Genomic DNA, 27,287 nt, shown 5'->3' on the forward strand with positions numbered 1-27,287 from the left:
TACAGGAGATGTTGCGGTCGCTGTATACATCTATATACATGTGCAGGGGATGTGGCGGGCACTGTATACATCTATATACATGTACAGGAGATGTGGCGGGCACTGTATACATCTATATACATGTGCAGGGGATGTGGCGGTCACTGTATACATCTATATACATGTACAGGAGATGTGGCGGGCACTGTATACATCTATATACATGTGCAGGGGATGTGGCGGTCGCTGTATACATCTATATACATGTACAGGAGATGTGGCGGTCGCTGTATACATCTATATACATGTGCAGGGGATGTGGCGGTCGCTGTATACATGTGCAGGAGATGTGGCGGTCGCTGTATACATCTATATACATGTGCAGGGGATGTGGCGGTCGCTGTTTACATCTATATACATGTACAGGAGATGTGGCGGTCGCTGTATACATCTATATACATGTACAGGAGATGTGGCGGTCGCTGTATACATCTATATACATGTACAGGAGATGTGGTGGTCGCTGTATACATCTATATACACGTACAGGAGATGTGGCGGTCGCTGTATACATGTGCAGGAGATGTGGCGGTCGCTGTATACATGAACAGGAGATGTGGCGGTCGCTGTATACATCTCATATATTTGGCGGCCACTGCGATAATACTTTAGTCGTTGTCAGAATGAGCTATGTGCAGTAAATTATCGTTCTGGGCAAACCCCTCCCCCACCTTTGCCTCCATCTTGCACTTAACCAGAAAACCTAGGCACAAGTTGTGACCCGTGGAGGACAATGCTGCGGCCATTTCTCTGACTGATCACATCGTCTTCTTACCTTTGCAGGACCTCACAGGAGTGATCGCTGGGTCCTTGTCCTGGAGGGATGGAGACTCTGGGGGACAAAAAGGAGGGTGAGTGTTACCTGTATATAGAGATATACATTATCCTTGTGGCATCTGTTCCTGTACTATATACTCCCTTTTATGTACGGTGACCTGTTCTTGGCGGATATTTACCATGAAGGGGGGGACATCCTGCAATACATGGTGACCTATAGCCCTGAGCACTGGTGCATGTTATAAAGTCTGTGATTGTCCTCCCAGGGACAGATTCCGGGGACCCCGACACTGACCACGCTGACTCCTGTGCTATCTCACAGCTTCTACGTGTCATATATTAATGGGGAGGATATTATCAGTCAGAGAACATCCTCTCTGCTCCATCTGTTTACAGAAGAGCAGACTTCAGTGTAACCCGGAGCCAGGGATTGATCATTTATCAGGGCTAATGTATGTGTGTGATCAGTGGCAGATCAGATGTGTTTACTGACCCCGTGGCCTAGGGCTTTAGCGCTCAGTAATCCTTCATGTCTCCTGTCTGTGTTCCTTCCTCTCTCCCTCTCCGACCCGATGTGCTGCTGTCTCTCTTCCTCTCCCTCTCCATCCACACTCCAATTTACCTTTATTCTCTCACTCACTCACTCACGTGCAGTCCCGCTTTGTACCCCATCAGTGGCGCAATATTGGCACTGCAGCCTAAGCAGTGGGCGCATGGTCTATATAGATTCTGATTGGCTCTGGCGGTTTGTATGGAATCTGTCAAAAGTGTGTCCCTCCCAAAATGTCTGCCTTCTTAGAGGAGACAAATGCTAGAGGTCCTGGTGGGTAGAGTATATCACTACCCGGAAGTTACAAATATATAATATTGCCCCTGGCAACGAGCATGTAACCCACATTTTTTATTGTCAGGGCAACCCAATTCCTGGTTCCACCACTGGCACCACCCTGGTATTACTATCACTATTCTCACCTGGTGGGAACGTGCAGCGCACAATTAAAGTGTATCTGCCACCTGCTCACACTGCCGGCTGCCATTTTGTAAACTCCATATTGGCTCACCCTTTAGACAGGTGTGACATAACCCATAAACTGCTTCGGGTAAATTGACTTCAATTGTAAGGGGTCGATCCTATTCGCACCGGACGCACTTTACAGTGGTCGGAATTCGCCAAAAAGCGCTCGTTCGCTCCACGCGTTGGAACAGCACCTCGCACCCTTTGCGATTTATAGGATCAACCCCTTACAATGAAAAGAGGTGAAGTTTCGCATAGCGACCCATCGGATCCTGTTTATATTATTTTAGGATGCAACAGAGGAATAATAGACAGAATCTTTTCATTTTTAGAAGTCTTAAGGTGCCCATACACTAGTAAGATTTATCTTCAGATCTGGCTGGTTGAAACAAAAACATGGTTATGGATGAGTGACAGTTGCTCTCATCTATAACCATGTTTTTGTTCCAACCAGCCAGATCTGAAGATAAATCTGCGTGTGTATGGCCACCTTTAGGCTGAATACCTTGGCCAGAAAAATGGCTGCTTCCGCCGTGGGTAAGGGGGGCACCTTATAAGTTTCCCAGGAGTGCAGGAGGGCTTACGTGGAACAGTGCACTGTAAAACGTGATTGGTCACTTGTGATGTTGAACGTACAGTGTGTGGGTCCCTTCCTGGACTTCTCAGGTACTTATTGGAAATGGATGCTATCGCGCAGTTTAGACCGTGATCAACACGTTGCTGAAGTCGCTGTCCGGCTCATTGCCGCAAGGAAGCAGACAATAGCCATTGTACGGATCTGGCCTTCCACGTCCGTGGCCACGTCCGATCCCACTGCAGGGGTCCTGTATGATTTGATGGAACTGTCTCCCCACTGTTGTGCTACTAGAGCTAGATATTTATACGCTATAGGCGACTTGTAATAAATACCCCCCCCCCCCCATGAGGCGCACCACCCCGGCGGTGCTAATAATGGTTCCGTCTCCTGGGGTAAGAGCCTCCTGATGTTTGCGATAGAAGTTGTCTGCGGATTCTGCTGCTCTGTTGGAGAGTTTCCAGCTACGTTTAACAAGAAATGTTTTTATTCTTTTTCTATCTGCCCGGTTGTCCCGCAGGACCAGGTTACTCCCTGTTTATGTCCTGTCTGCGCATCGCATGGGCACAAAGAGATGTGGAGCAGGTAAGTCCTTTCTCGTCTTCCCTGCTGAATAACTGGAGGGATGCTGCATTAAGCCTTCATGCAGTAGCAGGGCAGGATTTCAGGATGTACCTTCTATGCGAGCGACTGCTTCCTGCACGTAGAACCTCTCTTGTCACTTGTTACAGTGACCTATACGGGCAGCATCTAATACCCACACTACATAAGATGACAATGACGGGTATATATGGTGCGCTGGGTGGATGGGTATATATGAGGCTTTCTGGTATATGAGCCAGCCGGGATACGGTCATTTGGTCTACAGCATGATGGTCGACATGGGTCTAGGTCGACATAGGAAAAGGTCGACATGGTTTAGGTCAAAAGGTCATTAGTTGGACGGGTTGTTAGTTGGACAGGTCGTTAGTTAGACAATGTCTAGGTCAACAGTCAAAAGGTCAACGTAGGGTTTTTCACTGTTTTGAGCCGACATCCGACATGTGCCGACAGGCGATATTTCATGCCCTACCATCCACTAGGACGTGGTGGGAGAATAAAATAGTGACTGTGTTGACATTCCCGTAAAAAAACAGTGAAAAACTCCATGTCGGCCTTTTGTCTGTCGACATATACATTGTCGAACTAACGACCTTTTGAACTAACAACCTTTCGACCTAGAACCATGTCGACCTTTTCCTATGTCGACCTAGACCCATGTCGACCTTTTCCCATATCAACCTAATGGTGTCGACCTAATGACTGTCGACCATCATGCTGTAGACCAAATTATCCCAGCTCGAGCCAGCCTGGATTGGTGCATTGTTTGTTAATATGTATTCGCTTATAACCAGCCAGTTTGTGCCGCAACAGGCCCAGGGCAACGTGAGAGATTTCATCGCAACGCTGGACGACCCGGAGACCGCGCTCCTGGACCTGCTGGATGACTGCAATTCCTCTAAGGGGAGAGGGAATTCTCTGGCCTCGTTCCTGGCTAATGAATTTCACAGGTGGCTCATAGATCATCCGCAAAGCCACCAGGTTAGGTGTTACATTGTGCTTTCTACAGAGCTATAGCGTTAGGTCTGCTGTAGATTATAAGTGGTATAATGTATCACCGGCTTATAAATTATTAGGGTATTCGCACTAATAACTTACTGTTGAGCCTGTATAGCCCCCCCCCCCACACACACACCCAGCGCTGACCCTAAATCCCTCCCTCTAGTACCTAACCCAAAGCCTTGCTGTAGTCCCTGACCCTTCCCCTAGAGCAGGGGTGTCAAACTCAAATTCATCGGGGGCCGCATCAGCAGTTTGGTCACCCTCAAAGGGCCGGTTGTATCTGTAGGACTATGTGTCCACTCTTTATTATCATTAATTATTGTCACTGCATTCAATTATTACTGTTTTTTTGTAATAATGTAAGTAATAACTAGCAGGGAGATTGGCTGGGGGCCTGGGACAGGGCACAGTGACATCAGATCGCCCAGCAGGTGACCTGGGCCTCTGGGTTCGCAGGACTCTCGCTAGAGTTCTGGACTGGTGGTGACAGTGGGACAGATAATGATAATGACCCTGGACACAGGCAGCCGCACTGCAGATTTGTGGGCTCAGGATCCGGCTGTGTGCTGCTGGCCTGGCTCTCTGCCTGCCCGGCCACGGACTCTGGACTGGACAGACTGGTCTGGACAACAAGAGACAACACAACTGTGCCCACCCCACTGCCGAACTTACAGTAAATATACTGAACCAACTGATGCCACTGCTGCGCAGCGCGGCACCACAGGCAGGAGGCAGCTCACCGCCGGGCCGGCGTCCAAGTCCGACAGGCAGCCCCAGCAGCATGCACGTCACGGTCTCACTGGCACTGCTGTCAGGCGGGCGCGTGTCACACATGGCAGCGCCGTAGCCGGGGAGTCAGGCACATCACACAGTGACACTAACAAGACTGTGTCCACTGTCCTGCCTCCCTCCTCCTCCCAGCGAGCGCCGCGGCGGAGTGACTGTGTCACCCGGCTTCCTCACGTTGTTAGGTATGTCTCTCAGTCTAGAGTCGTCATGTGAGTGTCACTGAATGTGATGTGACACTCACACTGTGATGGCTTCCCGCAGTAATGTAATCGGCGCCAGGCGGGGGTGGGTGGCGGCGGCTGCGTGGGCCACATGACGAGGTCTGGCGGGCCGGATTTGGCCCACAGGCCTTGTGTTTGACACCCGTGCCCTAGAGCATAAGCCTTTACCTAGTACCTAACACTATGCCTGACCCTCCCCCTAGAGCCTGACTTTGACCCTCCCACTAGTGCCTGACCCTCCCCCTAGTCCCTGACCCTTCCCCTAGAGCATAAGCCTTTACCTAGTACCTAACACTATCCCCCCCTAGTGCCTAACCCCGCTAGTGCCTGACCCTCCCCCTAGTGCCTGACTTTGACCCTCCCCCTAGTGTCTGACCTTACTCCTAGAGCCTGACCCTCATCCTAGCGCCTGATCCTAACCCTCCCCTCTACGGTCTGACCCTACTCCTAGATTGCCCTTCCCCCAGTGTCTGACCTTGACCCTCCTCCTAGTGCCTGACCCTCCCCCCTAGATTGACTCTTCCCCTAGTGCCGGACTTTGACCCTCCCCCTAGAGCCTGATCCTACTCCTAGATTGACCCTTCCCCTAGTGCCGGACCCTGGAGCCCTAAGCCTTCACCTAACACTTTCCCCCTAGTGCCTAACTTCCCCCCATTGTACCTGAACCCTCCCTAGTTTCTGACCCTAAAGTCTGTGAAAAATGGTGACTTTTCACATGTCGACATTTCCTTTGTTGTCATTGTAAACCTGTTGACATTTTGCGGATGTGGACATGTTGAATGTAATCATTTCCACAGTGTGAACACCATAGCGGCGTACATTGTGGCGTGGATATTAGGACTGCGTTCCCTTGCGTATATGAAGGGCGAGCACTAAGCAGGGAAGTACATGTGCAGTGTCCTGTGTCACTGATGTCCCCGGCCTCCTCTGTGTGTTTCAGTGCGGCTTGCGATTGCGGAAGCTGCAGTCACGCGTCTTCAGTTTGGTGGCAGAGGGGCAACTGCTGGACGTTCTCCTGACCATGTACCGGCTGCAGGATGCCGAGCAGTCCTTCCTGCTGGGACACGTCACCCACCTGCACCAGACCGGAAAGTACAAAGAGGTAACCACATATAAGCCCTTAGGGCCCAGTGCAGACCTAGCGATCAGGTTAACGCATGACCCCCGCCGCCCAAAATCCCCTCACACATCCGCTGACACAGAAGAAAAAACATTCGATGTTACTGACCATCGATTGATTCCCCCCCCCCTCCCCCTCTGTTCCCAGGTAAATGTAAGCCAGGACTTATTTTTAAGATGCCGCTCTTCTATGGATCGGGGGCGGGCGCTGACGTCATGTGACCTCATCCGCCCTCCCCGAGCAACATCTGCATTTGCAGGGGTCCGCCCAGCGTTTTCGAGGGCACGCCCATAAAACGCCAGGGGTCCACCCCGCAATGTCCCCTGCCTGTCAATCAGACCACTAGTGCCCCAGCGAATGAAAATTTTGCTGGAGGCGATCGCTGCGTGGGTTTGTACTATGCGTAAACCACACCATCGGAGATGGGGCCAAATTCGGCCTCTAAAGAACGGGTGTGAATCGGCCCCTTAGTCTGTATATTGGCAGAGAATTGCTGGCGTGGTGATCGGTGGCAAAACGGTCACATTGACTCACCATTGTGCTCTGGAACACATGACAGTTGGTGAACTCTCCCTGTGCACCTGCTAGGGGTGACCTGGGACATGTGACCTCCTGGATGGTCTAGAAACTGACGGTTCTATGCAGCCACCCAGGGTGAGAAGGGGTAAAATGTTCCGCCCAGCAAACTTTTACAGAGGGGAAAAAATCACAGACCGCTCGCATGGGGTCCGTCCTGTCAGAAACCAAGTGTTCTTCTTCCTCGCCACCCTGTGAGGAAGCCCACGCAAACCTGGTGAGAACAGACAAACTCCACACATTCTGTCATAGTGACCCATATATATATTCTTAGGCAGGTATTTTTTTGGTCTAATTTCTTTTGTGTACAAACTGGAAGGTTCCACTAAAATGGCTTCTGGGAAATACAAGATGGCGTCACTGCTGCCCGTGGCCTCTGTCCCTTCCCTCTCCCCCTTTTTTTATTCTGATTCTAGGCAAACAATGGTGGAATTGAGAGCGCAGCAGAGGCTCGTATAGTGTGCAGCTATTCTCCGCAGACCCCCTGAATGGAGCAGGCGGTGCCTGGGAATAATAAGGGCTAGGCAGAAGGCGGCTAGTGTTTCATGGCCGTCTCATGTTACACTTCAGCCTTTTGAAAGAGTGACTGTGGCCGGCTGAATGAGACTTCCCTGCACTCCAAAAGGCAGAGAGGCGAGGACAAAGGTGCCTCTTGTCGCAAGGCTGCCCCTCCCACTGAGAGCGGCCATTGTCAGACACACAGAGGGCCAGTCTGGCAGGACCATGCATGCTTCACTGCCTTCTGCATTCAGTCCCCTGTCAGCTCGGATTAGCCGGGGATCCTGGGACTGAATGGGCTGTGATGTATTTCACGTCTCAGGGTGGGCTCTGTCTGCGCAGGCCGAGTGGGCACCGTTCTGGGTGCAGTGCGTTGCTCAGGGACCCCCTGGCCATTTTTTTTTTTTCATGTTGACCTTCTGCTTGTGTCAACTTTTTGTCGCTGTCGACCTAGCGCATTGTTGACCTAGACATGATCTGTGAGCGGGTAAGGGTCATAGGTTCGACTCTATGAAGGTCAACATACATTGGGTCGACCACTGAAAAGTCGACAGGGCTGAGGTAGACACCTGAAATAGGCAAACGTGACAGTTAAAAAGGTCGACATGTTTTTTTTTTGTTTGTTTTTTTAGCCGACATGAGCCGAGCACAGCGAGGGACGCGGTATAGTTAGACAATGTCCATGCAGACTGTGTCGGCATTCGGGGGGGGGGGAGTTAAAACTCATGTTGACCTTTTGACTGTCGGCATTCCCATTGTCCACTTAATGCTTGTGTCGACCCAATGTATCTCTGCCTTCATTGAGTCATACCCGCTCACAAACCATGTCTAGGTCGTCATTGACAAAGGATTGACGCAAGCAAAAGGTCAAGATGGAAAAATCGACACATGAAAAGAGTTTAAAAAAAAAAAAATTGCGTCTATGCCGACACCTGTGTATGTGGCCCTCCAATTAGTTTTGTTACCGTTCCTAGTCAGTCCATGTGGATGGTACATCATTAACAATGTCCCAAAACTTGTGAAAACTCCATGTCGACCTTTTCATGTGTCAACCTGTTGATTCTCTCCGTTATAGTATGTAATCACCTGTCAGTGGAAGCACTTACCTGCAGACTCGGCCGGTCGGGGTTCCGGGCGTGGGAACGGTCTGTACGCTGGAAGATGTAGGTGGACATACTCAGATAAGCCGATCGATCTTAGGCATGGTTGGTGTAGCGGTTAGTATTGCTGCCACCACAACCTGTCAGTGTGTAGTTTGTATGCTCTCCCTGTGTTTGGGTGGGTAAGCAGCGGTCATTCCGGGTTGGGCACCGGCTTCCTATTATGTTACGGTGTTGGGCTGGGGGTGTATTCGGCTATGGCGTGTCTAATGCGCAGAAACTCTCTCTCATAGGCGGCCATTGTGAGCACCAAGCTGAACCTGCAGCCTGATCTGGACCTGGAGCAGGTGAGTTGTTTTATCGCCTCTATAAGGGTACAGTGGGGTGTCCGCGCCCGCCGCCAGATGGGCTGATCTATCTGTGGCGCTTTGTGTGGGCACCTTAGGCCAATACCCCACATGGCACCAGCACCCGCCTCTCACCTAGCCCGTGTTCCCTGCTCCCGCAGATGTGCACCCCCTTGCTGCTGATGGAGAGATATAACCTGGTGGAGAGGTATGTGGCCGGACACCCGGAGCTGCAATGTCGGCTGCTCCAGATGTTGGATCGGTGGAGCGACGCCAGCTTCAGCCCCAGGAAACTTAGCAGGTACATATATCACAGAGATCCAACCCCAGCACAATGGCTGCCCATGGTTATAGGTTACTGGTCCAGTAACCCTGTGCTCTTTATAGGGAGTATAAGGGACTTCCCACTGTGAAGCCGGACAGACTGAACCTAAAAACTGTCAGCAAGCTGGCCTTCAAGCTGCTGGAGATGTACAACCTCGATCCAGGTGAGTGGTCCCAGTACTGAGCGATCGCTCACCTGCATTTACCTGCCCACTCACCTGGCAGGCTGATCACTTACCTGCGCACTTCCCATAGCTCACCTGGCAGGCTGATCACTTACCTGCGCACTTCCCATAGCTCACCTTACATGCTGATCACTTACCTGCGCACTTCCCATAGCTCACCTGGCATGCTGGTCACTTCCCATAGCTCACCTGGCAGGCTGATCACTTACCTGCGCACTTCCCATAGCTCACCTGGCAGGCTGATCACTTACCTGCGCACTTCCCACAGCTCCCCTGGCATGCTGATCACTTACCTGCGCACTTCCCATAGCTCACCTGGCATACTGATACCCAGTGTACTCTCACCACTCGTATCACTACTGACACCTGTGCTCCACAGTGTGCTCACCACTCAGATCACTACTGACACCTGTGCTCCCCAGTGTACTCACACCACTCAGATCACTAGTGACACACCTGCAATCCGTATTCCTCTAAGTCTTCTGATGTGGAGGATCTGTATCTATTTGTGTGATATGTTGCACCTTATTATATTATATATATATATATATATAGTAACGTTTCTCCATATAACCCTGTATCTAAGTCACACACATTGTTTCCTTTTCAGCTCTCTGTATAAACCTGATAAATCAGCGTCACCTGGGCACCCTGAAATACCTCATGTACAAGAGATTTGTGGAGGTTAGTTGTATACAGCTCCTCCTGTGTCGGTGGTGTCTGGCAGCGTGGGACCTCCTCTGTATTGTTACAGGGAACATGAGACTAGTAATCCAGGGCTCTAAAGTGTGAGACCACCCTGTTGGCAGATACAGAGCTCCCTTCTCACAAACACGTGTTCACTTAATCATGAGCATACAGGTACAGGTAATACTGTAGGTAATGTCTGATGTAGCAGCTACAAAGATTATATACATACATAGATATGGGATACGGTCGGTTGGTCGACTTTAAGATGGTCGACATGGGGTTTTTCACTGTTTTTCGAGCCTACCATCCCACTAGGGAGTGGTGGGAGAGTAAAACAGTGTGGCGAGCGCAACGAGGCATGGTGAGTGCAGTGAGCCATGCGAAGGGACGCAGTGCACTTAACACTGTGTCCATGTCGACTGTGTCACCATTCGGGTCAAAAAACACTGAAAAACCTTTTGACTGTCGACCTAACCCATGTGCCGACATAGACACCTGTTGACCTAGTCCCATGTCGACCTAGACACCTGTCGACCCAATGATTGTTGACCCAATGATCCCATTCCATACATACATACATACATACTGTTCTTGCTGTGCTAAACAGAGCTCAGTCTGGTGCGCAGCGGCTGTAGAGCCCCCGGTGTGGTGCGCAGAGGCTGTAGAGCCCCCGGTGTGGTGCGCAGCGGCTGTAGAGCCCCCGGTGTGGTGCGCAGCGGCTGTAGAGCCCCCGGTGTGGTGCGCAGCGGCTGGAGAGCCCCCGGTGTGGTGCGCAGCGGTGAGAGAGAGCCCCCGGTGTGGTGCGCAGGGTGAGAGAGAGCCCCCGGTGTGGTGCGCAGCGGTGAGAGAGAGCCCCCGGTGTGGTGCGCAGCGGTGAGAGAGAGCCCCCGGTCTGGTGCGCAGCGGTGAGAGAGAGCCCCCGGTCTGGTGCGCAGCGGTGAGAGAGAGCCCCCGGTCTGGTGCGCAGCAGTGAGAGAGAGCCCCCGGTCTGGTGCGCAGCGGCGAGAGAGAGCCCCCAGTCTGGTGCGCAGCGGTGAGAGAGAGCCCCCGGTCTTGTGCGCAGCGATCGGAGTACCACCGTTGTTGGCGGTGTTTCTATCTGGCAGAAATCACGCTGCTGTACTGATCCCCTAACAGCCATTGCTATGAATGCAGGTTGGAGTATACTGTACGTAGCGTGTACACTGCATGTGCAGGTGGTTGGTCCTCATGTATGACAGTCCGGGCACTTCTCAGACTGCAGTTCATTCCAAGGGAATTTTCTAATGAAACAAGTCATTTGTGTTTATGGTTTCCGAGAAATGTCGGCTTAATTCAGCCCTCTGCTAATTGCTGCATGAAGTAATTATTATATATTAGTGCAGCTTGACCGGGCCACACACAGGACTTGGAAGTGGTGGGTGTGTACCTGTGGCGATATCGCACCGTGTGTACAGGGCAATTTACTCCAGTAATTCATTTAATGTGTCTCCACCAAGGGGGAAATAGTATGTGTCGAATGAAGGAATAAAGTAATACGGGCAGTGACAGTACTTTAGGGGTGCAGTCTCCAACAGCGAATCTGAGGTACTTCTACACTGGATGTGGGAACATATACAGATAAAGTGCTGAAAATGTTTATTCCAGTGTCTGGATCTCCATGTAAAAGAATTTTTTGCAACATGTGATTTGTGTTACAAGCATCATGAAGCGTGCAGTGATTTCACTTCTACTTAGTGAGTGAAGGGGATGTGTTCATCAATGTTGGCTTGGCTTACAAAATGGCTGCCTCTGCTTAGCACAGATGACCGTCATGCTCCTAGTGTAAACTACCAAGCAGTTTGAAGTTACATAAAGATAATAATGACAGTTTGGCAATTGCACCATTGCACTAAATCTCAGTGTAGTCCGTACTCTAATGTCAGTTTTCCATTTTATCTTTCAGAAAACAATGACGCAGGAGAACTGGACGGACCACGTGCAGGTAACACTGTCTGTGCTGTGAGAGGTCACGGGCTTCCATAGGCGAACTGACGCACTACAAGTACCTTGCTCCTCCCTCTAAGCTCTAGAAAGGGGCATACGCTATAACACTCACCTCACAGATACAGTAACTCCGACCTCCCATATACAAGTGATGCTGTCCTGTCCATCTCGCCTGTGCCACCTTATACCACATCAGGGCTCCCCTTTACATAGGGCAGCCATGTGACACCGTCCTGTTTATCTCACCTGTGCCACCATATACCTCACCAGGCCTCCCATATACCAGTAACAATATCTTGTCCATCTCACCTATGCCACCATATACCTCACCAGGCCTCCGGTATACCAGTAACACCGTCTCGTTCATCTCACCTGTGCCACCATATACCTCACCAGGCCTCCTGTATACCAGTTACACCGTCCTGTCTATCTCACCTATGCTGCCGTATACCTCACCAGGCCTCCCGTATACCAGTAACACCACCCTGTCCATCTCACCTGTGCCGCCGTATACCTCACCAGGCCTCCCGTATACCAGTAACACCGTCCGGTCCATCTCACCTGTGCCACCATATACCTCACCAGGCCTCCCGTATACCAGTAACACCGTCCGGTTCATCTCACCTGTGCCACCATATACCTCACCAGGCCTCCCGTATACCAGTAACACCGTCCGGTTCATCTCACCTGTGCCACCATATACCTCACCAGGCCTCCCGTATACCAGTAACACCGTCCGGTTCATCTCACCTGTGCCACCATATACCTCACCAGGCCTCCCGTATACCAGTAACACCGTCCCGTTCATCTCACCTGTGCCACCATATATCTCACCAGGCCTCCCGTATACCAATAACACCGTCCTGTCCATCTCACCTATGCCACCATATACCTCACCAGGCCTCCCGTATACCAGTAACACCGTCCTGTCCATCTCCCCTGTGCCACCATATACCTCACCAGGCCTCCCGTATACCAGTAACACCGTCCCGTTCATCTCACCTGTGCCACCATATACCTCACCAGGCCTCCCGTATACCAGTAACACAGTCCTGTCCATCTCACCTGTGCCACCGTATACCTCACCAGGCCTCCTGTATACCAGTAACACCGTCCTGTCCATCTCACCTGTGCCACCATATACCTCACCAGGCCTCCCGTATACCAGTAACACCGTCCTGTCCATCTCACCTGTGCCGCCATATACCTCACCAGGCCTCCCGTATACCAGTAACACCGTCCTGTCCATCTCACCTATGCCGCCGTATACCTCACCAGGCCTCCCGTATACCAGTAACACCACCCTTTCCATCTCACCTGTGCCGCCATATACCTCACCAGGCCTCCCGTGTACCAGTAACACCGTCCTGTCCATCTCACCTGAGCCACCATATACCTCACCAGGCCTCCCGTATACCAGTAACACCGTCCTGTCCATCTCCCCTGTGCCACCATATACCTCACCAGGCCTCCCGTATACCAGTAACACCGTCCCGTTCATCTCACCTGTGCCACCATATACCTCACCAGGCCTCCCGTATACCAGTAACACCATCCTGTCCATCCCACCTGTGCCGCCGTATACCTCACCAGGCCTCCCGTATACCAGTAACACCGTCCTGTCCATCCCACCTGTGCCGCCGTATACCTCACCAGGCCTCCCGTATACCAATAACACCGTCCTGTCCATCTCACCTGTGCCACCATATACCTCACCAGGCCTCCCGTATACCAGTAACACCGTCCTGTCCATCTCACCTGTGCCGCCATATACCTCACCAGGCCTCCCGTATACCAGTAACACCGTCCTGTCCATCTCACCTATGCCGCCGTATACCTCACCAGGCCTCCCGTATACCAGTAACACCACCCTTTCCATCTCACCTGTGCCGCCATATACCTCACCAGGCCTCCCGTGTACCAGTAACACCGTCCTGTCCATCTCACCTGAGCCACCATATACCTCACCAGGCCTCCCGTATACCAGTAACACCGTCCTGTCCATCTCCCCTGTGCCACCATATACCTCACCAGGCCTCCCGTATACCAGTAACACCGTCCCGTTCATCTCACCTGTGCCACCATATACCTCACCAGGCCTCCCGTATACCAGTAACACCATCCTGTCCATCCCACCTGTGCCGCCGTATACCTCACCAGGCCTCCCGTATACCAGTAACACCGTCCTGTCCATCCCACCTGTGCCGCCGTATACCTCACCAGGCCTCCCGTATACCAGTAACACCGTCCTGTCCATCCCACCTGTGCCGCCGTATACCTCACCAGGCCTCCCGTATACCAATAACACCGTCCTGTCCATCTCACCTGTGCCACCGTATACCTCACCAGGCCTCCCGTATACCAGTAACACCGTCCTGTCCATCCCACCTGTGCCGCCGTATACCTCACCAGGCCTCCCGTATACCAGTAACACCGTCCTGTCCATCTCACCTGAGCCACCATATACCTCACCAGGCCTCCCGTATACCAGTAACACCACCCTGTGCATCTCACCTGTGCCGCCATATACCTCACCAGGCCTCCCGTATACCAGTAACACCACCCTGTCCATCTCACCTATGCCGCCGTATACCACACCAGGCCTCCCGTATACCAGTAACACCACCCTGTGCATCTCACCTATGCCGCCGTATACCTCACCAGGCCTCCCGTATACCAGTAACACCGTCCTGTCCATCTCACCTGTGCCGCCATATACCTCACCAGGCCTCCCGTATACCAGTAACACCGTCCTGTCCATCTCACCTGTGCCGCCATATACCTCACCAGGCCTCCCGTATACCAGTAACACCGTCTCGTTCATCTCACCTGTGCCACCATATACCTCACCAGGCCTCCTGTATACCAGTTACACCGTCCTGTCTATCTCACCTATGCTGCCGTATACCTCACCAGGCCTCCCGTATACCAGTAACACCGTCCTGTCCATCTCACCTGTGCCGCCATATACCTCACCAGGCCTCCCGTATACCAGTAACACCGTCCTGTCCATCTCACCTGTGCCGCCATATACCTCACCAGGCCTCCCGTATACCAGTAACACCGTCCTGTCCATCTCACCTGTGCCGCCATATACCTCACCAGGCCTCCCGTATACCAGTAACACCGTCCTGTCCATCTCACCTATGCCGCCGTATACCTCACCAGGCCTCCCGTATACCAGTAACACCACCCTTTCCATCTCACCTGTGCCGCCATATACCTCACCAGGCCTCCCGTGTACCAGTAACACCGTCCTGTCCATCTCACCTGAGCCACCATATACCTCACCAGGCCTCCCGTATACCAGTAACATAGTCCTGTCCATCTCACCTATGCCGCTGTATACCTCACCAGGCCTCCCGTATACCAGTAACACCGTCCTGTCCATCTCACCTGTGCCACCATATACCTCACCAAGCCTCCCGTATACCAGTAACACCGTCCTGTCCATCTCACCTGAGCCACCATATACCTCACCAGGCCTTCCGTATACCAGTAACACCATCCTGTCCATCTCACCTGTGCCGCCGTATACCTCACCAGGCCTCCCGTATACCAGTAACACCATCCTGTCCATCTCACCTGTGCCGCCGTATACCTCACCAGGCCTCCCGTATACCAGTAACACCATCCTGTCCATCTCACCTGAGCCACCATATACCTCACCAGGCCTCCCGTATACCAGTAACACCATCCTGTCCATCTCACCTGAGCCACCATATACCTCACCAGGCCTCCCGTATACCAGTAACACCATCCTGTCCATCTCACCTGTGCCGCCATATACCTCACCAGGCTTCCGTATACCAGTAACTCTATCCTGTCTTGCGTGCTTTGCAGAACACGGTGGGGGAGAACCGCTGGTTACAAGAACAGTGCATCTCGCTGCTGTGCCGCTATACCGATCTGGAAACGGCCGGGCGCTGGGCTCTGAAGTTTGAGTTGCCCAGAGAAACTCTGAGTCACAATCTGGCAGACATTGTGCAGGACCTGTGTGTGCAAGAGACGTAAGTAATACCCCTTTTACACCAAAATCCCTGGTCGGACCCTGGTCTTTGAACACAGGAGTTTCCAGGGTTGGACCCAGGTTCATACCCAATTTACACAGCACTGTGACCCAGGTCGGACCCAGGTCTGCGCCGTTTACACTGAACCTGGGCCAGCACTCCTTTTCCCTATGGATGACATTAAAAATGTCCATTTTAGGACTGATAAACTGCCAGCCAACCTTCCCTCAATGATTTAAAATAAAAACTAAAAGACATGGCTAGTTAGCATTGAAGAATGATGGTTTGTTTATTTAGTAAAATATTTTTCAAAAAGTTTTATTCAGTGCTCAAGCACACATAGTGGTATAAAATTGCAGCATCACCCATGTGCTCTCCCCAGCCCCTTCCCCTGCAGCAGCAGAACAAATCTCCCCCCAGTCCCCCCCCCCCCCCCCCCATCCAATTATGATTTCTGTGTGCACTGCCCGTATCCTTCCTGACTGCTGTCTTTTGCCACTGCAGCGCACTGTGGAAAGGCGTCCAGCACTTCTGGTATCCTTTCAGCACTACCCGGATGTAACAACCTGGGTTGGGACCATTTACACCGCCCACGACCCAGGTCCAACCAGTGTTCAAGCCTGGTCAGGACCTGGGTAGGAGACCAGTGTTACTGGACCTGGGTTGGCCCCTTTTACACCAAGGCTGACCTGGGTCCAACCTGGGTTATTCCTTGGTGTAAAAGGGATATAACAGGGAGCCGTGCAGCCATGATGTACGTGGGTGTAGGGTATCTCCCCCCACACACGGAGCAATTGTATTTATATTGTTTCTATGCAGGGTAAATACTGGCTGCTTTTGCATACATTTCAGTTTGAATGCAGCCCACCCAAATCAAACTCTCTCTGCACATGTTGCATCTGCCCCACCTGCATTGCAGCATTGTTTTGCCCATTTGCTGAATCCGGCCCTTGGTCAGTGCGCCAAAGCATATGGAATGCCTGGGAACGGTGTGTGTGTGTGTGGTGCTGTGCTTTGTAGCAACAGAGACAACGCTGGCATTGAGTCCCGTGGCGAAGGAGGATAGTCCCTGCAATACTGGCACATGTGTGAGAACTCTGTCACCTACATGCAAACTGAACCCCGGAGGTGCCTGACATCCTGCCTCCCGCAGTTCCCACCAGCGCTCAGGTGCCGGTACTCTGTGGTCAGGGCGTGAGAGAATTCTGCCATTCCCAGGGCTGGAAGCCGCAGTGTAAATAGGTCTCATCACCCCTGCTTGGCACTTGGTCCTCGGCCGGATCACAATCCGCTCTGTGCTGCAGGAAAACGCACACCATCGCTAAATAGTTATCACAAATATTGACTTCTACACACACACACACACACACACACACACACGCAGAATGCTGCATGGTGTTTGCACAGCAGCAAGTGTCCCAGAACCCCGCACTGTCCTCTGTCTCCTAATGCACCTCACAGCGTGGGAAGATCTGACCCAGCCCGCTCCAAGGATGAGACAGGGCAATGAATTATGACATTTACCTGTCTGCCTGAGAACCGGCTTTCCGCAGGTTAACGCACTCACCACCGCGCACCGGCTCTCAGGGAGAGATCTCAGCGTGTGCTTGGAATCTGTCCAATTCCCACAAGAAACGCTGAAATACACTTTCTCAGTCCTGGGAACCTCGCGCAGGACAAGTCTGCACCCATGCCCGGCTCTGGGAATTAGACGCGCTGGTACAGAGCCCAGGTAGGCATGTCGTTTCCCAGGCAGAGGGTTGCTGGAACTTGTAGTTCTGCAAGAGCTTGGGAACGATGGGGCATAGGCAGTTTGTATAGCTAGAAGTGGTTGGAGAATGACGTTTAACTAGTTTATAACTTGGTTATTTGAATGTTTTAATATCTTTGGGCAAACAGGCGTTCTCTTATTCAGGTTATTGATACGTGCTTAGAATTCCGGTTCTATATATTTGTTACATTGACCCCTTTTAGACCGAGGTTAAAACCCGGATCCGCATCGGTGTAAAAGGGGTAGCTGGAAAAAAAAATGGGTCCTTTTCCCAGCGACTCCTACCGGCTGGAACATGGGCAGGACCTAGGTGGGGGAGGCAGTGCAAACGGGTATACTGGGTTATCGGACCCGGCTTCCGTTTACAGCAATGGGAGAGCCCAACCTTCGGACCTTGGCTCCCTGCGGTCAGCATGGAGATTGGGCGGGGGGCGCACACAGCCTCTGTGCAGACAGCAGCGGAGGCAGGGGGAGGAGGTGACTGGATGCCTGTGTGTGGCATCCATTCACCTCACAGACAGCAGCTAGGGGGGTGTACAGAGGCTGGGGGTAGCCCAGCAGCTTAACTTGGTGCTGGGCTTGCCCCCTGGAGCGGCGATCGGGGGCAAGCCCAGAACCAAGCGCCGCCCCCACTGCGTGTCAGCAGCGCAGTGTAAATGGGAAAAACCTTGGATCCGTCCCGGATTGGAACCGTGTTCCAAATACCTGGTCAGATCCGTGATTTTGGTGTAAAAGATGAGTGTTTCTAGGGGATACGGTCATTACGTCGACCCTGTTAATGTTCACAAGCATTGGGTCAACCGCTGAAATAGCTCAACATGACTAAGGTCGGAAGGTTGACATAAGCATACGGTTGACGTCAAAAGGCTGACATACATTTTACACTTTTTTTTTTTTTTTGTAGCCAACATGTGGGCAAACATTCGTTCAATACTGCTCATTCTTTTGACGTCGCTGATCAGCAATTTCCCAGTACTCTGTAACTGATAAATATCCTGGTTTTATTACTGTCCTCCATTGTGATGTCCTCTACACCTGACCTACCGTGTTTCCCCGATAATAAGACCTACCCCGAAAATAAGCCCTACCCTTGATTTTGGACACTGGTCCTAAATAAGCCCTACCCCGAAAATAAGCCCTAGTAAAATTTCATTATCTGGCGTTCAGACAATAGATTCTACACCTGCTAAACCCCCCTGATCCCCCACTCACCACCCCTAACCCCCCTCACCTCCGTTGTGTAGATAAAAGCACAGGCTTCTTCTGAAGCCGCTTCTATTCCCATGGATGCATTGCGGTGCGGTACGTCACCGCGCACATAACGCGGCTGCAGAACGGAGCTGTGTCACAGCAAAGAAGAGCTGGACATTATTGAGACATAAAGGAGTATTGGGGTATGTTTACCTTTATCACGGAGGACTGGGGACATGTTTATTACTGTAAGGAGGACTGGGGGCATGTTTACTGGTATAATGGAGGACTGGGGGCATGTTTATTAAGGAGTACTGGGGTATGTTTACCTGTATCAAGAAGGACTGGGGGCATGTTTATTAAGGAGGACTGGGGGCATGTTTCTTGACATTTGCTGTCAATGTTCATTAAAATAAGCCCTACCCCTAAAATAAGCCCTATGGTGTTTTTTGTTCAAGAAAAAAAAATAAGACAGTGTCTTATTATCGGGGAAACACGGTAGTAACCGTCTGCTAACTACTGGTTTTATTACTGTCCTCCTCTATTGTGATGTCCTCTACACCTGACCTAGTGACCGTCTGCTCACTACTGGTTTTATTACTGTCCTCCTCCATTGTGATGTCCTCTACACCTGACCTAGTAACCGTCTGCTCACTACTGGTTTTATTACTGTCCTCCTCCATTGTGATGTCCTCTACACCTGACCTAGTGACCGTCTGCTCACTACTGGTTTTATTACTGTTGTGGGAGCACATTAATGCTGTTATAGGGCCTTATTCTGGTTGACTCGCTCGGATGCTAATTCGCATCCTTGCTAGTCACCCTAACCCCGCCTTGCGAATGGTTAACCAGCGACACCCATTCACAAGCGGGATTCTTTTGCAAGGCTTGCAAATGGATGTTTTATGTGAACATCCATTCGCATGCCGCTTGCAAGGCTGGGTGTGTGCACCCGGCGAACAAACTTTTCACTGAGTTTGCACGCACCCAGTGTATTCACACATGCTCAGAAATGCTACGGCGCATGTGCAAAACATCGGTCCCATGTGAACGAGCGGCCGCTGCGAATAAACCACAATAAGGGCCATAGTGCGCGCACACCAGATGTGTAAATATCGTTATCGTCCATATCATTTAAACATCTCATATAATGTGTACCCAGCTTAAGGTGAATTGCAAATGTGCCAAAATGCTAATCTTTCCTATTTGCACAAAGGTTTGCCTGCTAAACCCATTGATCAGTATCTCTCCTGTTCCCCATCCTCGTTTTGGGAGCTGCCTCCAGATTATCAGTATACACTTGTGCGTCTGAGTGCCCGGCCGCAGATGGCATTTCTTGCACCCCCTGATAAACCCCCTCCTGTCACATTTCCTTTCCGCATCCCAAATCTTACACCTAGCAGTGACTTCCTCTCATCCCCTTTCCCCGACTCCCATTTCCCAAAGGTTTTATTAATGACAACCCCCCCCCCCCCCCTCCCCTCACTTGTTCTGTTCTATGTTACAGGCTGTCGGAGACTGAGAAAATCTCTGAGGATTCTCCAGCAAGGAAAAACCACTTTTACCAGCTTCCGATTCCCAGGAGCAGAGTTCATTTCCTGCAGGATCAGGCCGAGCTGTCCGGCTGCAGAGACCTAGTCCTCAAGGTAACGGGAAGCTGTCCCAGCAAAGTCCGCAGTGATGGATGTCACCTCACACATTCCCCGGCTGTGCTCTGCCTGTCACAGCTCATTGCCGGAGGTGTGGATAATATCCAGCACTGTGGCGTATAAGTGACCTCAGTAGCACACTGGCCGGACGTCTAGGTCGCTTGCAAGGAGAAAAACCTCAGCGGTGCTTCGTTCTCTGGCTTTGCGCAAGTTTTTCAACGAAGATTTGGCAGACATTGAATATTGTTAAAGTGTCGTTTCCATATACTGCATAAAACAAAATGCGTTTGGCCGGCGGATCATGCAGGAATTGGACTACTTAAAGTGGGAGCCTGCTCCTGTGACAATAGCAAATTATCGCGCAGCCGCTGCGTACGCAGACACCGCTGCTGCTGTGCCAATCATACCCTCAGTCTTTGGTCAATCATTAATAAACGTGAAGATCTGTTTTATACAGACACAAATGCAGACGTTCTCTTCCTTCTGTCAACATCCAAAACAAGTTATTTTTTGTTTTAAACAGTTTAGTTCTTATTGAAGCGTGGAATGGCGAATAAAATGAATGATTTGTTGATGCGGATGGGACGCCGGGGGTCGGGATTCAAACCGGGTGGGGGGGGGGGATGGGTTGGATAAAGATTTAGGCAATATAGGGGAGATTAGGGTTAGGCTGATTGTGGAGGGGGGGCAGGGTTGTGGCGAGATGTCGATTTTAGGCAGTATAGGGGAGATTAGGGTTAGGCTGCAGGGAGGTTGGGGTGTGGTGAAATATAGATTTTAGGCAGTATAGGGGAGATTAGGGTTAGGATGCAGGGAGGTTGGGGTGTGGTGAGATCTAGATTTTAGGCAGTATAGGGGAGATTAGGGTTAGGCTGCAGGGAGGTTGGGTGTGGTGAGATATATAGATTTTAGGCAGTATAGGGGAGATTAGGGTTAGGATGCAGGGAGGTTGGGGTGTGGTGAGATCTAGATTTTAGGCAGTATAGGGAAGATTAGGGTTAGGCTGCAGGGAGGTTGGGGTGTGGTCAGATATAGATTTAGGCAGTAAAGGTTGTAAGCTTGCGAGCAGGGCCCTCCTACATTTTGACTGTCTGTAAATACCCTGTTTTGTTGTATCACTGTCTGCTATTGTAAAGCGCAACGGAATATGCTGCGCTATATAAGAAACTGTTAATAAATAAATAAATAAAGGGTAGATTAGGGTTAGGCTGCATGGGGAGGAGGGAGGGGTTGTGGCCAGATATAGATTTAGGCAGTATAGGCGATATTAGGGTTAGGCTGCAGGGAGGTTAGGGTGTGGTGGGGTATGTTTATGGTCAGGCACTAAGAAGGGAGTGTTGGGTGTGAAGAAGTTAGGGTGTGGGGGGGCATGGGTTAGGATTTTGCATTAAGAATAGAGGCTAAGAGGTAGGGTTAATGGTTTAAGTAGGGGGGGGGGGTTAGGGCTAGGCTGTGTTTGTGGGGGGGACATATAGAGTTAAACTGCAGGGAGGAAGAGTTAGGGGTGTAGGGTGGATGGAAAGTGGTGTAACACCATTTGTAAACGCGTTAGAGATTGCAGAAGCAGAGAGGGAAATAACTAAATGAACAATTTTAGACCAAGAAAGGATAAACCGGAGTCCAATAAGAGGGGAGAGGGAAGACGGAGGAGCCGCGGCCCAACCCCACCAGTCCTGCAGATATTGTGCTTGTAGTGCGGGTGCTACGGTAAAGCTTTATAATGCGTTAACGGGAGGGGCCTAGCATAGCGTTAGGTAATCTTCATGTGGCATAAACCTTGTAGCCAACATGACTGGTGCTCTAGTGTTAGTGGAACTCGACGTTCCAGCAAGCCCTGCGGTCAATATATTGCAAAGAGGGGTCCAGGGTCTAACGGCCTCTTACTAGGCAGAATTGTAAGATTATACGTAGTCCGCCTCTGCTGGACCCGCAGCTGTAAACTGGCGCTTTATTTAGTGACCTTATGCGGTTGCTGAAATATGGCAATGCATAGTAAGTAATATCTCAATATCCTATGTCAGACACGTCCAAACTATGGCCCTCTAGCTGGTGTGAAACTACAAGTCCCATCATGCCTTGACACAGTTTTCTATTAGGGAATGATAAAACGATGGCAAGGCATGCTGGGATGTGTAGTTTCACAACAGCTGGAGGGCTGCTCTATGTAGACAGGCTAGTTCTGACATCCAAGGGGAATGGCAGATTGTACTACAACACCTGCTAGGGTCCTTTTTATGAGCTTGCTTACGTTATACCCATGGAAGGCTCTTGCTGAGGGATTGCATGTTGAAGTATGTTGGTAAGAAGCTGTATGCGTTTGTCTTCTAGGACGGACAAGTGGTGGGGGTGGACATGGAGTGGAGACCCTCATTTGGCGGCCTGGGGAAGCCAAACGTGTCGCTGATACAGATTGCAGTGAAGGGGGATGTGTTCCTGTTGGACGTACTGCAGGGGAACTTCGTCCAGAATCGGGATCAAGGGGAGCATGATCTCAATGAGCTGGTCCGATTCATCAAGGATCTGTTTTCCACTAGCGGGGTTACCAAACTGGGTAAGAGGCGGTTACCGGCCAGCGAACTAGAACAAAGACGTCTTCTGACATTCGCACCTATGTGCCACCTTCCATTCAAATCCGCTGTATTTCTAGTGCTGCCGGTTTACGGCCAATCGCCCCAATAACACACACACTCAACGCTTTTCTTTATAGAAGCTTTAGTAAATGTACCCCTAATGATCACGTACATCAACATTCAGCGGAGGAGAAGGGAGCGACTGGGAGCAGAGCACAGATCGGATGGCAAAATAAAATGTAACCTGTATTACTCCTTATTCTCCTGGCGCTCTGACCATGGCGCTGTGGTAGGGACTAGTTTGACCAAGTCCGTTCCATGATCTCCGTAACCGTTCCATCTGCCTGCAGGTTACGGCATGCTGGGGGATCTTCAGAGCCTGGATGCCACCGACGCAGCCTTCCAAGCCCTTGACTTGAAGAATGTTCTTGACCTCTGTGAGGTGCATAAGCAGGTAACACATCCAGCAGCTGATTCACATTGAGCAGTTGATTTGTATTGAATTGCAAAGTCCCCATAGTAATCCTACTAGCAACAGACTTCATCTGAACACAGGTCATCGTATTACACCATGTTATACTGCTGGTTACAGCAAATTCCCGGGTCCATCCCGGGTCACTGAACACAGAAGCTTGACACCCGTCAACACCGTAGGCTGCACCTGGGTTATTGCCGTGGCTTCTCCTCTGCTGGCACCCATTCACAATATATCTTAACCCGGGTCCTTCCCAAGACCAGCCCTCCTTGCTGCCCTGCTTAGAGTCACACCAAGCCATGACCCAGAATAATCTGCCAATAACACAGGCTTACACGGTATAACCACACATTCTACCCACTGCCTTCCTTTATGTACAGATCCAACGTAATCACAGCCGACCGCGAGGGTCTGGCGGGCCGGTGGAGGTCTTGGAGGACTATCCAAGGGAAGAAGGAATTCGGCAGCCAGAGAAGGGACTGAGCCTACTAGTGAAGGACGTGCTGGGTAAACCCCTGGACAAGACGGAGCAGTTATCAAATTGGGATAAGCGACCCCTTCGGGAACACCAGATTGTCTATGCAGGTATATCACTCATTATTGAGTACATTGTAAACATTATATTCATGCTCGCAAAGGGCAGAAATCATTGGCTTATCCGTAGACCTGTCGGTGAAGCAGAAGTTGTGGTTAGGGGGAGATCAAACCTTCTAAGGATTGGCCAAAGCATTAATTTATTGTATAGAATGTACTGGATAAATTGTTGGTGATGTCAGCGGCTCCTAGTGACTGGATAGGCTGCACTCTTAGTGATGTCACTGGTTCCTAGTGACTGTATATGCTGCACTCTCAGTGATGTCGCTGGTTCCTAGTGACTGAATAGGCTGCACTCTTAGTGATGTCACTGGTTCCTAGTGACTGAATAGGCTGCACTCTTAGTGATGTCACTGGATCCTAGTGACTGGATAGGCTGTGCTCTCAGTGATGATACTGACTCCTAGTGACTGGATAGGCTGCACTCTTAGTGATGTCACTGGCTCCTAGTGACTGGATAGGCTGCACTCTCAGGGATGTCACTGGATTCTAGTGACTGTATAGGCTGCACTCTCAGTGATGATACTGACTCCTAGTGACTGGATAGGCTGCACTCTTAGTGATGTCACTGGCTCCTAGTAAATGGATAGGCTGTGCTCTCAGTGATGATACTGACTCCTAGTGACTGGATAGGCTGCACTCACAGTGAGGTCATTGGCTCCTGGTGTACTTAAGTCATGACACTGATCCCTAGTGTACTAAGTCATGACACTGGTCCCTAGTGAATTTTACACGTGAATGTATCAGAGCCTCTTCTGTCTTACTGTACTGTGCTGTTATGGTTCCTTGGAATCAGCTGGTTTCCTCACACCATCTTCCCTCACTGCAGCCTCCGATGCCTACTGCTTACTGGACGTGTTTGAGTCTCTGCGCAATAGCCCGGAACAGTTCGGACTGAAACCAAATTTCCATGAATTCACCAAAGGCAAAGTGGCCCGTGGGCCAAACATGAGGAAATCCTCGCACCATAAGGAGCCGGCAGCACAACCTAAGCAGGTGATGTATATCCCCCCCCCCCCAGGTATACAACGGCTGCATATACTAACAAGGCGTCTGAAATAATAATTCCTTCATAAATAATATACTAGATCTTTCCAGTCTGACCATCAGCCCAGATATCACCCGCAATTAGCTCAGATTAGATCTACTGTCACAGTATAAAGAATACATGTTCTATGCCAGGTACTGGGGGTGACTGGCAGAGCGTTGGAGAACAGAGGTACGACACTGGTCCCATTTATAATCCTGGGGACCCGCAGAGTGTAGATGGTGGTTTCATGTATTCAGCGTGATCTGGCCAGAACGTTCTAGATCAAAGTGCAGACATAGATTCCCATATAGTAAAAACAAAGAGAAAGCAGCGCTAGAACTACAATGAATTAGTCAATAATGAAAATTGATTCTTTTATATAGACTGAAAAAACACATAAAAAAGTTATTTACATCACATACATATACATAAAATAACAATTGAATAAAAAGGAGGGTATCTCACTTTACACATTCACTGGATCCGGGGGTACTTTACATTTTGGATGGTAAGTCCTTTTTAAGGTAAGTGCACTTACTTAGCCACCGTTAGATGCCACTTGAATATATGATTGTCCCAATTGGTGTGGTGTGTGGGGGGGGGGGGTGAAGTAATCAGGTCCTCACTAGTGTATACGGAATCTTGTAGAGTTACCGCTGGAGGGATCTGTGGGGGTGCTCCACAAGGAAGAGTATCTGGCTGATCCCAAAACCCCTTTCCCTGTCGCGGGGCCCCAGATGTCCACTGAGGATTGGGTGATGGGCAGCTCAAATTTCTCTGGGTATTTAACCCTGTAGGCAGCTGTGCATCCCAGGGCTCACTTGAATATGAGTGGTGGGTTTCTCATTGGGATGGAGTCCTTATCAGTCCTCTGGGGGTCCTCAGATGGTGGAACCCTCTAACACAGGGCTGGGCAACACCGGCCCTCCAGATGTTGATGAACTACACATCCCAGCATGCCTTGCATCAGTTTCAGCATGGCCACATAGCAAAACTAATGCAAAGCATCCTGGGATGTGTAGTTCACTAACATCTGGAGGGCCGGTGTTGCCCAGCCCTGCTCTAACAGGTGGCTAGATGGATGTGCTCACCTGGAGGAAGTTGCTTGTGGGTTATCCAGGTTGAAGCTGCTTTGGATGGTGAATGACTCTTGGAACAACCAGATCTTTTAGATGATATTCGAATCTTGGGACAACAGGGTGAGGGGTGGCAATATGGGGTACCTCCCGGTCCAGTCCTGGAAATTTGAAAGCAAACAACTGACGCGTTTCGCCACAGGCTGTGGCTTTTTCAAAGGTCTAGATAGATTCCCATATAGTATTGATGGGTCCCAACGGGTATCCGATTAAAGTATAAGCTAGGAAAGTGCCCCAAATTTGGCTTCATCACCAACAAGCACACCTGCGTATTCCTGCATCACAAAATGGTATTTTTACTCAGCAATTTAGCACTTTGGTAAATTGATGCATTTTCTATGGAGATCCTAGCGCAGAACATTGTGCAGCAAAGGGTTCTTTATGGTTCATTCATTGGGTTCTCGCCTGTTGGACATCACACAGTTGAACGTATACGTTATAACACATTGCCTTCTGTCGTACTAGAAGTTTAAATCTCCGCCAGCCAGAGCGGTCACCTCTGCCCAGAACACACCATTGTCGCCCCGGGAGTTCAGCGTCATCTGCGACAACATGCTGCAGGGACTCGGGCGCTACTTGCGCTGTCTGGGCGTGGATGTCCTGATGCTGGACAATGATGATGACCATCGGAAAGCAGCGGAGGTGAGTGGCTTGGGTCAGTGCTGGATGTAGGTGCGCTGTCCGTCAATGCGCCATAGTAACTATGTATAATAATAATGATATGTACTGTCCTCACAGGTTGCCAGACGGGACGGAAGAGTCATTCTGACCTGTGGCCAGCCCTACCAGACGGTGAGCAGAACAGAGGGGGTGTTACCTTTTATTCTAAGAAGTGTGAGCTTTGGCTGTGATGTCATAACCAGGCGCCACATGGTGGCAAAGTTCCTCGAGGGTGTGGTCACTCAACTGCTGCTGATGCCACCGATTGGTACCCAGTACTCACATATTGCTGCTGATACAGGGGTGTAGGTATCCTGCGATGCCAACATATCTATATGTGGAAATGCCGCTGACTGGTTCATGTCACCTAGACCGTATT

The 27,287-nt window shown here is 50.7% G+C and overlaps 1 protein-coding gene across 5 annotated transcripts in view; it reads left to right on the forward strand.

Annotated features, from left to right (window-relative positions):
• EXD3 (exonuclease 3'-5' domain containing 3) overlaps nucleotides 1–27,287 on the forward strand; it is a 136,498-nt gene that overhangs the window by 34,848 nt on the left and 74,363 nt on the right. For all 5 annotated transcript variants that reach the window (XM_083161156.1, XM_083161155.1, XM_083161158.1 and 2 more), the window contains 17 exons: nucleotides 823–890; nucleotides 2,926–2,990; nucleotides 3,819–3,986; nucleotides 5,958–6,119; nucleotides 8,605–8,658; nucleotides 8,820–8,959; nucleotides 9,046–9,146; nucleotides 9,778–9,851; nucleotides 11,782–11,820; nucleotides 15,666–15,832; nucleotides 20,302–20,440; nucleotides 22,772–22,994; nucleotides 23,364–23,467; nucleotides 23,869–24,073; nucleotides 24,912–25,078; nucleotides 26,714–26,890; nucleotides 26,987–27,040. In XM_083161156.1, the coding sequence (XP_083017282.1) occupies nucleotides 863–890; nucleotides 2,926–2,990; nucleotides 3,819–3,986; nucleotides 5,958–6,119; nucleotides 8,605–8,658; nucleotides 8,820–8,959; nucleotides 9,046–9,146; nucleotides 9,778–9,851; nucleotides 11,782–11,820; nucleotides 15,666–15,832; nucleotides 20,302–20,440; nucleotides 22,772–22,994; nucleotides 23,364–23,467; nucleotides 23,869–24,073; nucleotides 24,912–25,078; nucleotides 26,714–26,890; nucleotides 26,987–27,040 (2,067 nt within the window). In that variant the 5' untranslated portion in view covers nucleotides 823–862. The remainder of the gene's footprint in view (nucleotides 1–822; nucleotides 891–2,925; nucleotides 2,991–3,818; nucleotides 3,987–5,957; nucleotides 6,120–8,604; nucleotides 8,659–8,819; nucleotides 8,960–9,045; nucleotides 9,147–9,777; nucleotides 9,852–11,781; nucleotides 11,821–15,665; nucleotides 15,833–20,301; nucleotides 20,441–22,771; nucleotides 22,995–23,363; nucleotides 23,468–23,868; nucleotides 24,074–24,911; nucleotides 25,079–26,713; nucleotides 26,891–26,986; nucleotides 27,041–27,287) is intronic.

Source organism: Crinia signifera, chromosome 9, assembly GCF_055691185.1.
Source record: "Crinia signifera chromosome 9, ASM5569118v1, whole genome shotgun sequence".
Classification (NCBI taxonomy): Eukaryota; Metazoa; Chordata; class Amphibia; order Anura; family Myobatrachidae; genus Crinia; species Crinia signifera.